Here is a 13,502-nt window from a genome sequence, read left to right as displayed (position 1 = left end):
AGTAGGTCAATGCATTCCCTCACACAGGAGGAAGAGTGGTACAAACCTGCTACCCATGTTTGCAAAGTGTCTGCTGTGTGTGTCCCTGCTAAGTGATGTGCTTTGCTTGCCAAGATACTTGGATAAAATACAGTCTGCCTAAGTCTTGTATGTGCTTGTATTGAATCAAACTAAGCCGTTGTGGCAGTTTAATATACTCCAGTTGCAACAGCTCTGAGGTGGAAGAAATGAACCTGAACAGGCCCTTGGAAGCCTGAGTTAAAACTGGCTGCATCACAGATGGCAGTGGGAAGGTCTGAGCTGAGGGGATTACAAGGATGGCAAAATGCAAGGTTGAGGAGCTGTGTTCCCAAGAGTGTAGGTGCAGTCACCCTGAGTGCTCCTCCTGGCAGAGGGAGAGGGTCTGGTGGGTCAGAGCACTTGCTGTTGTGTGAGGGAAGTAAGGTGATCATCGTGTTCCCTGCCTCCTCCCAGGGCTTGGGGTCTTGTGAGATTTGGCTGGCTTATGGGTTCTTTCCCGTGGGGGATGGTTCAGACCCTGTGACACTGAGCAACTTTTGCTTGTCTGAAGCAAGGGACTTGCTTGACAAGTGGATGCAAAGGAAAGCAAGGCTCTGGGCACCCAGGAGGCATCTCTCCCCAGAGGGGTGGGACACATTCCTGTTGCTCACTGACCCACTTTGATTTGCTCTTCTTGAGGAGGATTTGGAGCAGCTCCCTAGTACTTTGCCTACTCACTTTTGCTCTGTGTTGCAGGTTTCCTTCCAAATGAGTCCCTGAGATTCCTGCTGGCAGCTCCAGCAGTGTCCTGTAGAAGTGCTTTCCTGCTCCTGGTCTCAGCAGCCGAGGCCCCTCCAAACCTGCTTCTGCAATGGGTGGGTTGTAAGCACTGGTAAGACCTACGAGTCGTGTCACCTTCGCTGCTCTCTCCCTCTCTCGCGTCCTCTCTCTCTGTCCTTGCTCCTTCTTGCCCATTTATTTCTGTTCTCCATGTGCTCTGCTGTTCTGTCTCTGGGGTTTTCACTGTCAGGTAATGAGGAGCTGTGGGTCCAGTCAGTCTTGGAGATGCCGAAGAGACGAGACATCCTGGCTATCGTGCTGATAGTTCTGCCCTGGACACTACTAATCACCGTCTGGCACCAGAGCACCATTGCTCCACTGCTTGCAGTGCACAAGGGTGAGAGAAATCAAACCAGCCCATGCCAAGTCTGTGCATCCTTCCCTCGTCCTCATCTCTCTCATTTCGTTTCTCCATGGCAGCCATGCTCATCCCAGCTCCCAGTCCATGCTCATGCAGAAGCCTCCCCACTTCTGCTACAGGAACAGCCCAATGCTTGTAGGAGTTCTTCAGAGACATCAAACTCCAAGCCATGGGATATGCTTACTGCACCTGGAGATACTGCACCTCTTTGGGGCTTAACTCCAGAATCAGAGTACCAAAGGAGGATGCTTTTCTTTGTTCTCTGATGATCTGTGAGGAGCCCTTTCCTCTTGGCCTTTGCAGCATTCTGCACCCAAGTTAGTCCAGCAGGAAAGCTGTAAAAAAGAGAGAAAACAGCTGCCACTTAAGACAGCTGCTCTGGGAGACATGAGGCAAAGAGCATTTTTTAAGCACTTTCAGGAAAGCAGCAAACTGGTGCTCTTGCACTTGAAGGAAGAGGCAAGAGCCAGCATCTCACCTGATTGCTTAGTGGAGTTACAGTGCTACAGTCACCATCCACGCTACTGTCACACAAAGCAGTAAATAGAGTCCTGGCCCAAATCAGATGATGGCAGAAGTTCTGGGGAGTCCTCTCTGGACAGGAGGGTACTAGTTGTTATCCTGTTCGTGATGTAGCAGCAAAATCCAAGAGCTGTGGGAGCTCTTGTGAGCTGGAAGAAGCCACTCTGCCTGCTGCAGTCTTCATTCATGGTTCTGCTCATTTGCTGAGCACCAGGGCAGAGGGGCCAGCTTGGGGAGGCTTGTCTGCAGGGAAGAAGGCTTGCTCATTTTCCTTCTCTGGCCCCTTTCTCTGGGACATTCCCTCCCCTTTTCATCTTAAGGTTTGCACCCATCCTCCACAGTTGCTTATCCTTTTGCTGAACAGTTTGATGCCCAGTTTGAATTGTCAGAAGTTCAGAATCTGTTCTAAGCAGCTCTACCTTTCCCCTGTGGGACTGACAGCCACCTGTGAGGCTTTGGGTAGTTACTAAGGGAAAAAAACAGCCTGGACAGCACTTTTCTGTGTCTTGTCACAACATTTCTGTTTCTTTTACCTTTCAACTGGATTTGGAAATGTGGTATTTGCATTTTGCACCTCTGGACAGTGTTTCAGAGGATGAGGGATCTACTGAGCTCTAGAACAGGATTTGAAAGACCACTAAGAGTCTGCTGTCTGTATACCAATTTGATCCAGTGCCCTAAAAATTAAGAGCTGTGTTTTTGTGAATGGCCACAGACACTGAAGCTGCAGAGCAGAGACTGCTCTGCTCTGCCTCGGTCCTGAACTTCCTGATGACCTTGCTAAGGCACTTCTCTGCCTCTGTTACTCTGAGCCCTCAGTGGAAAATGAGTGATGACAGAGCCCAACCTGAAAGCTCTTGGGAGAAGTCAATTTGTTCTGGTAATGCATTTCTGAGATCCTTTAGCAGCAGGTGCTGAAAGAGAGACGTGCATCTATGTGCTACTGAGCACAGAACAGCAGTGCTCACACGTGCCAGGATTTACAGCTGAGGGTTTGACCTGCATGGGTTTTCAAACTGTCTCAAGCACCATCCTGGCTAATTACATTTGTGTCTGTGTCCAATGCATTTTGCAGATTTATTTTTGAATTGATTCCAGTGTTCTCTGCCTTCAGAGAGCTCTGCTATGTGATACTGATGTGCTTTGCCTTGTGTAGGGCCTGATAGCAACATGTGCAAGACACTTTGCCCCTGCTCCCCCACAACCAGAGGTGCACTCTCTATTCATTGAGGGCTGGGATCTAAAAGTCTTTGCTGCTAGAACAGTCACAGGCTATGAAAAAAGCATAGGTAGAACTCTGCTGGGTCAGATCTAATGTCTGTCTGTTCCTATGGCTCATGGTATTATGGTCCCACTAGAGAGCAGCTGGCTTATACCCTGAATGGAGGTGCCCCATCATCTCTGCCAGTTGCTAGCTGTAGACTGTGGTGTTCCTGCTGATCTGCAGTGGTAGGACAGTGTGAAAGTCACATCCTGTGAAAGGGACAGGTGCTTGAGCATTTTTCTTTCCTTGAGCTGATGGTGATCAAGTCTCTCTTTCAAGGATTTTATATGTTTGGATCAGTGTGTGCTATGTGTATGCTGTTCACATCTGCACTGCTGAATGGGCTGTTACCTTCAGAGATTGGTAGAGTCTTTTTGAGGAGGTTAATCAGAGGCAAGTGAAAGTCTCTGCAGGAGAAAGGCTGCAGTTACAGGCTTTAATGTCTGCTCTCCATTTCTGAATTCGAAGTGTGCCTTCCCCTGCTTCTCTGTGCCCTATCCTAAGCCTGTCAGGGGAGCAGTGGGGTACTGCAGTCTCTTCTCCCATGTAACAAGTGACAGGACAAGAGGAAGCACCCTCAAGTTGCCCCAGGGGAGGTTGAGATTGGAGCTGAGGCAGAAGTTTTTCCCTGAGAGGGGTGTCAGCCCTGTGCCAGGCTGCCCAGGGAGCTGGGGGAGTGCCCAGCCCTGCAGGGATCCCAAAGCCCTGGAGCTGAGGTGCTGAGGGCTGTGGGTCAGTGCTGGGCTGGGCAGGGTGAGGGGAGGGCTGGGACTGCAGCAGCTTCAAGGGCCAAAGCGATGTGCTGATCCTGGATGGTTTTTGAAGTTGCTTATTCTGAGCACTCAGCTGCAGCACTGTCCTGGGCTCTCAGGCCTTGTTTGGTGCTGGTTCTCTAACAGCAACAACTTCTTTTCTCACGTGTGTTTGTCCCTGATTCCTTTTTCCATTTGTGTACCTATTTATGAAATCCTCCATCCGAGCTTATTTCTTTTCCTCTTGAAACCACGAGGGTGACCTGCTCTCAGCAAGCAGCCTGCTGGTTCAGTCAGGGGGGCACTGGAAGACTGAGTCCATGCAGCCTTTTCTTCTCTCTCATCCCCCTGCTCAGATGATGGTGGTGACTCCCGGCGTGATCTCGCTGCAGGCTTGGACTCCAAGGAGTACTGCTTGTCGGACCGGGACATTGTGGAGGTGGTGAGGACAGAATATGTTTATACCCGCCCACCCCCGTGGTCAGACACCCTTCCCACCATCCACGTCATTACACCCACCTACAGCCGGCCCGTCCAGAAGGCAGAGCTGACGCGCCTGGCCAACACGCTCCTGCACGTGCCCAACCTGCACTGGATCCTGGTGGAGGACTCTCAGCGGCGCACGGCGCTCATCAGCCGGCTCCTGCGCGACACGGGGCTCAACTACACCCACCTCAACGTGGAGACACCCCGCAACTACAAGCTGCGGGGGGACATGAGGGATCCCCGCATCCCCCGCGGCACCATGCAGAGGAACCTCGCCCTCAGGTGGCTGAGAGAGACCTTTAACAAGAACAACAGCCAGCCTGGGATTGTTTACTTTGCTGATGATGATAACACCTACAGCCTGGAGCTCTTTGAGGAGGTAGGATGCTGCTGGGGAGGGGCTAGACTGGCTGATTGGCACATGTGGTGTAAGAGGTGCTGTGTGTGTCTCAGCTCTGGATTGGTGTTGTCTTAGTGCACCTGCTGCAGCTGTCCTGAAGTTTCCTCTAGGGCTTGGTTATCCTGCTGCAAAGTGTGCACTTCCCAGCCTCCAAGGCTTCCTGGGCAAAGTAACAGGAACCTGGTTTATCCTGGGGTGTCTCATCAGGAGGCAGATAGTCTTTACTGCAAAGGAAGCTAATGAGGAGCTGCCTTCGCTGTGGGGAGCCTTGTTAGGGTTGGAACATTGCCTGCTGCCCAACCTGCCTGTGCAGAAGCTTGTGCCTAGGAAAAGAAACCTTGGCCATCCTCCTTCCATGGCCCACCATGGAGGAGATTTCTGGCTGGTTCCTGATCTGATCTTACCCACCTTTCTTTTCCACCACCACTATGTATTACTGCACTTGACTGCTAATTCGTGTTTGCTCTTGTTTGAGGAGTCCCTGGGGTTTCTCTTCTTTGCCTGCTGTTTGTATTTGTTTGCTCTCATCCCAGGGTGTCCACTGGTTAAATTCTGTAGCTGTCAAGAGCAGTGCCTTTTCAGATGTACATCTGAATAGTGTCAGCACAGTCATAATGCTTGCAGGACATCTTGTTCAGAGATGCCCTGTGCAGTTGTCTCTGGCTTGCTGCACACGTGAGGAGTGTGCATTTGTCAGTGCTTGCTTCCCCTCCCAGAAAAGCAGAGCCCTGCAGGCACTGCCTTGGAGAGGGCTGGCTGGCTACTGGGAGAAAAGTGCAGCAGACCCCTCCAGAGCCGTTCCTCTTGCAGGACCAGGGGATGGATGGTCTCTCAGGCTGTGGTAAGCAGACTGACACAACAGTCTTGTTCAGCTTGAGAAGGGGAAGGTTCCCATTTGTTTCCCACCTTTGCTGTTTGTTCCACCCCTGCTGGGGCTCTAAATGAACTTTTGAGCCTTTCCCTGTCCGCAGGTTCGCAATGGTCTTACAGTGCCAGGTCACCTAAGGCCAAGCTCTTGCAGCAAGGGACAAGAAAGGAGGATTCCTCCTTTCCCACCAGTTGCTAGTTTTCATACCAGGGATCTCCTATTTACTTGCTCCACACATGCCCTCTTTCCCTTCCATGATGGCTTTCACTTTAGCTCGAACAGCCACAGGAATATACAGGCTTTTAAAGCTGAAAGCAAATTCAGCCTGAATGTCTTTGTTCCAGAGCCCCCTTTGAGGGGATGCTCCTGCAGCATCTTGAGACAGACACTGCACATGAATAAAGCAGAAAGGGTTCCTCAGCTCATTCCTGTGCTTTGCTCATAGAGGTTTCTCCTCTCTGATATGTAGCTGCAGTTAAGGTCACAGGGAGCCAATGAAATGTGCTGTGAAATGCAGAACACACACACTATTGTTCCCTGTGGATGGAGCTGCCATTAGCATGTGTATAATGCAGAAGGGCAAGTGCCAGAGCTCTTCTGGTCTCCTTTGCAGTAATTAGCAGTGATGAGATTAGCTCTGGGAGATCCCTGATCTAAGAGACTGGGCTGAGAGCAGAAAGTGAGGCTGAGCCTGCCAGCAGAGCAGGACAGGGCACTGGGGGGTGAGCAGGGAGACTGGCATTCAAAGCATCTGCCCTGGCAAGTGCAGGCATCTGAAGTGTCCCCTGGTGGCTCCTATCTACTTCTGTGGACTCTACAGGGTGTAGAGGCATCCAGCATTGTTGCACTGGATAGTAGAAGCAGCTACACAGCACCCCCATTCATACTGTCAGTTTCTGGATGGATTGTACTTCTCAGTTGTGGGCTACAGCTGCAGTGCCTCACTCTAAAGATGCTTTTAACCTTACTGTGGCTTGTAGGCCAAGATTGCAGCTCAAACTCAGCAGCTTTCAGAGAAAGCACCTTTCTTCCTAGATACAGCATTCCTGCATTTCCAAATGGCCTTGGACAGAGTGCTTCCCTCCTCTCCATCCTGATTTCTGCAGCTGTCTGTGTGCAGGACTCACACCCCACAGCTTAAAGACCTTAGGACAAAAAACCACTCTTAAATGTCACTTTGGCTTATTATTGGGCAGCTTTGCTTTTAGTGCTGAACTTGTGCTTGGTTCCATGGCTGTCTAATACTATTGCTGCTGTTAGTTGCTGCTTCCCAGAGCACTTTGCTTCTCCAGCTCCTGGATGTGTGTCCTTGTACAGGTGAGGAGCCCAGCCCAGCTCTGTGCCGAAGCTCAGGGGGCATTGCTGTTGCTGCAGGACTCTGAGCAAGGTGAAGTCTCCCTGTTTGGGTCTCAGGAGTGACATGCAGCCAATCCTCCTGTGTGCACCCACCATACCCTTCTCTTTCCATCCCCCCAGATGCGCAGCACCAGAAAGGTGTCGGTGTGGCCAGTCGCCTTCGTCGGGGGCTTGCGCTACGAGTCACCCAAAGTCAACGCTGCAGGGAAGGTCTACGGCTGGAAAACTGTGTTTGACCCCCATCGCCCCTTTGCTATAGACATGGCAGGGTTTGCTGTGAACCTCAGGCTGATCCTCCAGCGATCTCAGGCGTACTTCAAACTGCGAGGGGTCAAGGGAGGCTACCAAGAGAGCAGCCTGCTCCGGGAACTAGTGACCTTGAATGACCTTGAGCCGAAAGCTGCCAATTGCACTAAGGTAAGGTCTCTGCCTTGTGCATGGGTTGGTAGGAGAAAGCCCATGGGGCCCTGTCATTCAGTCACTTGTTCTCTGCCTTGCATGAACTTATTGCAAAGGAGCTGGAAATGGGCCACAATGTGTTAAAACTCTTTTTGGTTGCAGGCTGCTAGCTTGAAATATGGAGTCTTCTCCCTTCTGTAACTGTTCCTCTTTCTTGTATTACCTCTGTTGTTAGTTTCAAGATGGGCTTATCTGTGGCCTTGCTAATCTCTTGGAGCAGGGAATACCACAGGTGAAATGCATGTGGGTTGTTTTATGCATATCCCTGAGTGGGACTTTTGAGTACTGGTACCCCCTTGATAAGGCAGCATCAGGTGAGATTTGGCCCTCTGGGACCCATCTCAACTGTAACCCAGGAGGAGCAGCCATGGGTTTTCTTGTCTGCAGGGAAAGGCTGTTCACACAATCACTGCCTTATTGCAAAGTTGCTTTCTCCCTCTTGACATTTATGCAATATCACTGTAGTTGTCCACAACAACCTGCATCTCTCTGTGCCAGAGATAATGCAGAAGCGTTCCAATGCTTGGGATACTTCTTTGAGCAATAGGAGGCTTCCATAAAGCTTTCTTGGGGTTGGGGGTGGGAGGTACTGCTGTCAAAAAACTGCTAATTTGTGCACATTTCCCTGGAGCCACCAGGTCATGGCACAGGTCCCTTATGTGCTAAATAATGTAAAAACTCAGAACAGAATGATGGTTCTTGCCCTAAGGACTTCTCAGTCTTAAGATGAGAGACAACAGATGAATATCTATCCAGAATGACAGGGGAGCATTTAAGAGACAATGCTGGTTGGGGTGACAGCCATCAATCCCAGCACATCAGCAGTGGAGGTGATGTCAAGTGCCTTTGAAAGCATTGTGAGTGGGTCCACTGAGCAGTGCAGGCATGGAGGGGGTCCCTCTGAGACCACAGAACTCTGAGGAGCACTCTCCTGCCTTTGTTTGCAGTAGACATCCCTCAACCTGATTTAGAGTGTTTTATTGCTTAGTTATCCCAAGAGGATTGTTCTTTTTTTTTGCAAATTAGCTGTTGCTACCAGCAGACTCAGCACTGGATCCAGGTCTCTGTCCCTTTTTGGGGTAAGAAAGCAACATGAGTAATCCCTTTGTCTCTGCTTTCCACCTGCACTGCTCCACATGCTCCCAGACATGGAAAAAACCCAAAGATCTCAATGTTCAGCAGTTCTGTTCATTATCTGATACCTGCTGTGCCTCATGTTTAAAATCTACATGTCTGTGGTTATTCCTGTCCGACACTGGGATAAATAACACAGGTGGTCTCCCAAGGGTGGGAACAGAGATTGGATTAAAATGATATCTCAGTTCTTGGGCACTGTATGTCCTATTTGCTAACAAGAAAGCCCTGGCTGGAAATAAGTGTATTTCCAGCAGGCCAAGGGAGATGCATAGGTTGCATTTAGGCTGGTGTACAGGGATACAGGGTGTTTACTCCATGGCCACTTATGCAATCCTTGGTATATTGTCCCTGCTGTAAATGAATGTTGGAGCTGTGTTAAAAGGCTGGGGATTGGAAATGACAATTGTGGAGGAACACATGGAGGAAGGAGAGGAAGGAAAAGGTTGTTTCCAGGCTGTGAACTGACTGCTGGCAAACTGTGAGTGGTTTTTTAGCTGATGCCAGCAGCCTCCATTTCCCAGTTGATGTTTTGTTCACTGAGGAGAAGGAAAGTCCAGACAAGCAGCAGAGAAGGGCAAAAGTAGGCTGTAGTCTGAGGTCCCCTTGCCCTGAGATCAAAGCCCAGACTTCTTTCACGTTGTGCTGGTGTTCTCCCAGCAGTTGTCATGGATTGCTTCTGTTAAGTATAATCATACTTCTGCTTTGCAGTGAGATTTACATTAAAAATGATGATACACTCAGATGCAGTCGTTAGGGAGGGATCAGAGAAGAACGTGAGAGAAGCACAGACATCTGTTCTCCAAGACTGCTGCCTTCCCTGGGTGTAGTGCTGGGATTTGTAATATTTACCAGCACTCAGCCCACAAATGCACACTCCTGCAAAAAAGCTTAAGCTTTTGGCCAAAGACCTATATCTTGCTTGTTTTCTTTGTTTTGGGAACTGCCCAAAATGAAGGAGAAAATTAAAAGAAGTCAGTATTAATTGCTAAGGAGAAAAGAGAGAGTTATCCCTCCTAATCAGGAGGGAAGGGTTGGTTTATGCTGGGATTGTGAAGAAACAGGGCTTTGCAAGTGTGCCATGGATCTCTGTGTCCTGCTGCTCCTGGATTTGCCTATATACAGCCCCAAAGCAAACCATACTCTACTCAGTCCACTGACACAGGATAGAGGTATGAGATTCTGCATTGCCATAAGGTTGATGTAACTGTGACATATTGTGCTCCCCATTTTGCTCTTAACCCCTGAGGAAACAAGCTGCAGTGTGCTCAAGCATGGAGCCCTTCAAGGAAAGACACTTTGAGTGGCCCCAGCTATTTAAAAAGCCTCAGCATGGGCTGACACAAGAGGACAGACCACAAAATACAAGGTCACCTTCATTCCAGCTGCTCCTGGAGCTGTTTGTTTCTCCAGAGACAGGCACAGGTACATTCCTCTGGGTGAGGAGGGCTTTTGTGCACTCAGGTGGTCTCGGGAGCGATTCGCTGGGATTGAAGTGGTGGCTACAAGTAGTAATTCCTCCTCTCTCCTTATCTCTTGGCTGAGTAAAATCAGAGATTAAATCTGCAGGTTAGCAGCTCAGTGTTTAAGTGGGTGTTGTGAACAGGAATCAGCTGGCAGTGCTGGGTTGGGAACAGCCAGCAGCGTGCCCAGGGGGGCAAGAATGCCAAGGGCATCCTGGCTGGGATCAGCTCTGGGGTGGCAGCAGGAGCAGGGCAGGGATTGTCCCCTGTGCTGGGCTCTGGTGGGGCTGTTCCTCGAATACCATGTTCAGTTCTGGGCCCCTCACTACAAGAAAGACACTGAGGTTCCAGAGATTGGGCTCCTCTTTGCATGTGGGTTTGTGAGCAGTGGTTTGTGGCGAGCTTGCAGGATCCCAGCTGCTCTGGGTAAACTTCACACACACCAGTGAAGACACCAGTGCTGGGGCTGTTGGTTTTTACAGCAGACACGCAGAATTGGAAGGTTCTTTTGGCCTTGTCAGGTCCTGATTAGTCACCACAAGTGCTGGGCCAATGCCATCCCCTGTAGTGCAGCTGAGAGCTGTCATTTACGTCAGAGCAGTTCAGGTTTAGCAGCACTATGTGCCTGCACTGCTCCACCGTGGCCCTTCGGGTCTGTGCTGCAGCTGCAACAGCTCCAATTAGACCACCATAACCTTTTCTTCTCCTGTGGTCTCGTATGCTTTGCCTAGAACAGCTATGAAAACAGCACAAATCTTCAGGTTGGTGTAGTTGCACAGTTGAAGATCACTGTTACAACTGTGGCTCGTTTAATAGCAGCGGCCAAGATTCTCTTAATCTATTTGTTGTCTCAGTGGATGTGCTTCTGGGAGAAGAGGGCCTGCAGAATATGGTTTAGCACAAGCTGGGAGGATGCAAATCTGTCAGTTCAGCTTGGAGTGACTATTTCTTCGTGTGGTGTAGTCTCTGTTTCGAATAATAATCATTAAACCTCTCCACAGAGGGGGTGTGTGTGAAATCCTGTGACCCCCTCCAGCTGTAGGTCAACTTGCCTGTTTGCTTTTTCATTTGAGATGAATCCTTGTGATCTCTCAGATCTATTTTGAGTCCCTTGATTCTGAATGGCAAGGCTGTAAAAAGATTGGAAGCATTTTAGTTGAGATTTTTAAAGGGGACTCCCTCAGGTGACCGACACAAAACCACTGTTCAGTGAAGGTCAGGTACTTGGTTCCCCTCCCTGTTTACTTCCTTGCAAGCTGTGCTTTTTGCACAAGCCAAAGCTTCTGTGGAGCATAAAACAAACACACTGCTTGTGGAAAAAAATCAAGCAATTGGCTGAGAGGAAAAGCAGGTGTTTCTGTACTCCCACATTAAAGAGCACAGCATGAGAAGTGGTAGAAGCTTCTGTATAAAGCTGCAAACTCTGAAAATTGGTCCATTTTAGTTAATTTAACAGAGCTGTCCTGTTGGCACTTGTCTTTAACAATGCAAAACTGGGGTCTAGTTTAAGGAAAAGCCAATAATGTGTAGCTGTGGTCTTCTGTTGATGGAGCATGGGGTTAGAGTTGCTTAACTGTGAGTCCCACTCCTGGCTGAGCACAGCCCTTGGCCATCAGCAGGATTGAGTGTTTATGTGTCAGGAGTGAAAAGAGCTCTTTCCCACTGCCACTGGAAAGGAGAATTGGCTGCAAGACTTTTCCAGCACCTGGACTGCATTAAGGTTTATATATTTATACATCCTGGCTGGATGGCTGGGCCCAGGGAGTGGTGGTAAATGAAACTCAATCCAGCTGGCAAGGTGGTGGGGTCCCCATCCCAGAAACTATTGCAAAGCCATGGAGCTGAGGTGCTGAGGGCTATGGGGCAGTGGTGGGTTTGGCAGGGTGAGGGGAGAGCTGGGACTCCAGGAGCTTAAGGCTCTTTTCCAACCAAAACTATTGTGTGATTCTGTGTGTTGGATGAGGAGCCTGTAACTGATGCTTGAATAGCCCTGAGAGCCACTCGTACAGACCTGTTTGCTTTTGCCTTTTCACGGGAACGTAATGCAGTAATTGCAGCAGCGCTGCTGCCAGGGGGGAGCAGGGTATAATAAAGGGGAACTTTGATGAGCAAGCTCTGAAGTGGTTGTGGGGGAGCAATGAAATGGGTTTTTGGACCCACTCCAGACAGTGGTTGGTCTCTACAGCCTTAGTATTAGCAGGTGAGATTTAAGCTCCACGCAGGAGGTGCCTGCTCACATCAGAGACAAATCTGGGCAAACGGCTTCGTGGGAAGGTGGGGGTGCTGCTGTTTAACCAGAAGGGTTTGAAAAGTGCTTTGTTCATCTCTTAGAAACAGAACGTGCCCTCATTTTTCAGAAAAGCAGGGGCTGGGTATGAAATGGTTTGCAGACACTTGGATTAGATGTGCAGAGAGTATTGTCATAGCAACGAGAGGGAAACCCCCGCAGGTAGGAAATAGCAGTGTGAGCAGGTGAAGGGAAGCAGGAAACCTGAGCTCTGAAGGGATGAAGCTGCTCCCAGCAATTCAGGTTCTAGGAGCAAAGCAATAAGGATAATTGAGTCTAGTGAGGGGAGAGTATTTTAAACAGCTTCCAGAACCATCTGTGCCAGCAGTGTAGCACAGCTAGTAGAAACTATTTACCTATAATAGTCCCCCCTCCAAAATGTTAGAGCATCTCTTCAGGTTTTTTCCAGTTCTTCCCCACAGATATTTGTCTATAGCAAGCTTTGCTGCTAAGACTGACAGAAGCTTTTAGTAGAGGCTTCAGTTCTGCTTCAAGCAAGTTGGAGAGGGGCTTTAAAGTGTTAAAACGTATTTAAAGTGCACGTTAGAACGAACTGGAATGATGGTGTGGTTAGGGAGCAGCCTGATCTCCTCCCTGCAACAGTGGATTTGCAGAGATGTACTGCAAAATTCATCTCCATATTTCACACAACCAAAGGCAATGGATTGGAGCAGCTGGTGGTACTCCCAACAACTGCCTCTCCCCCCTAGTGAACCAATCACAGTGTGACCTGAAATGGCAAGAATTTGCATTTTCACCCTGAGCCTAGCAAGTGACTCCATGCTGGTAAGGATGTGGCAACGGGGTAACCAAGGAACAGAGGAAGGAGCTTGGTTTATGGGAAACATGCATGTGCTTCTCTGGTTGTGAAGGAGCTGCCTGACATCACTGAAAAGGCTGATGAGCCTTTCGAGGAAGATGGTTGATAACTACATGGAAGGAGCAGGTTAATGTCCCAAGACAGCACACTGTAAAATGGGTAATTTCTGTGCACTGTGCAGTTTGGATAGCAGTAGGCCTGCTGAAATGAAGCTTTATGCAAACGTCCTTTGAGCTGTGAATGCGCCATTAGGTTCCAGGGTAGATGGTTAAATTGCACTATTGATTTACTGTGCAAGGATATTTGTTAGTGCAGTGAAGAGGTGCAGCTAATGACTTCTGTTGGGCTTCTTCAGATTTTAGTCTGGCATACAAGGACAGAAAAGCCCGTGCTGGTGAATGAGGGGAAGAAAGGATTCACAGATCCCAATGTGGAAATCTGACTGTGCGTGGCTGAACGGAGACCAACACCAGGTAAGGGCACGTGTGTG

General features: G+C 49.4%; 1 protein-coding gene across 3 annotated transcripts; it reads left to right on the top strand.

The window, feature by feature from the left end:
• The first annotated feature begins 990 nt into the window (after nt 1-990).
• On the top strand, nt 991-13,454 carry B3GAT1 (beta-1,3-glucuronyltransferase 1). 3 transcript variants are annotated; one of them, XM_010202094.2, is made up of 4 exons: nt 991-1,177; nt 4,096-4,604; nt 6,970-7,266; nt 13,368-13,454. In XM_010202094.2, the coding sequence occupies exons 1-4, from the start codon at nt 991-993 to the stop codon at nt 13,452-13,454; spliced, it is 1,080 nt and encodes a 359-aa protein (XP_010200396.2). The 3 variants fall into 3 exon arrangements, with proteins under 3 accessions (XP_010200396.2, XP_061870100.1, XP_061870099.1); XM_062014116.1 differs by lacking the exon at nt 991-1,177 and having other exon boundaries at nt 4,096-4,178; nt 4,265-4,604; XM_062014115.1 differs by lacking the exon at nt 991-1,177 and having other exon boundaries at nt 4,096-4,181; nt 4,265-4,604.
• The last annotated feature ends 48 nt before the right edge of the window (nt 13,455-13,502 follow it).

Source organism: Colius striatus, chromosome 23 (genome assembly GCF_028858725.1).
Source record: "Colius striatus isolate bColStr4 chromosome 23, bColStr4.1.hap1, whole genome shotgun sequence".
In the NCBI taxonomy this organism is placed as follows: domain Eukaryota; kingdom Metazoa; phylum Chordata; class Aves; order Coliiformes; family Coliidae; genus Colius; species Colius striatus.
Note: the sequence above shows the minus strand (reverse complement) of the source record. Positions and strands in the feature narration are given on the sequence as shown.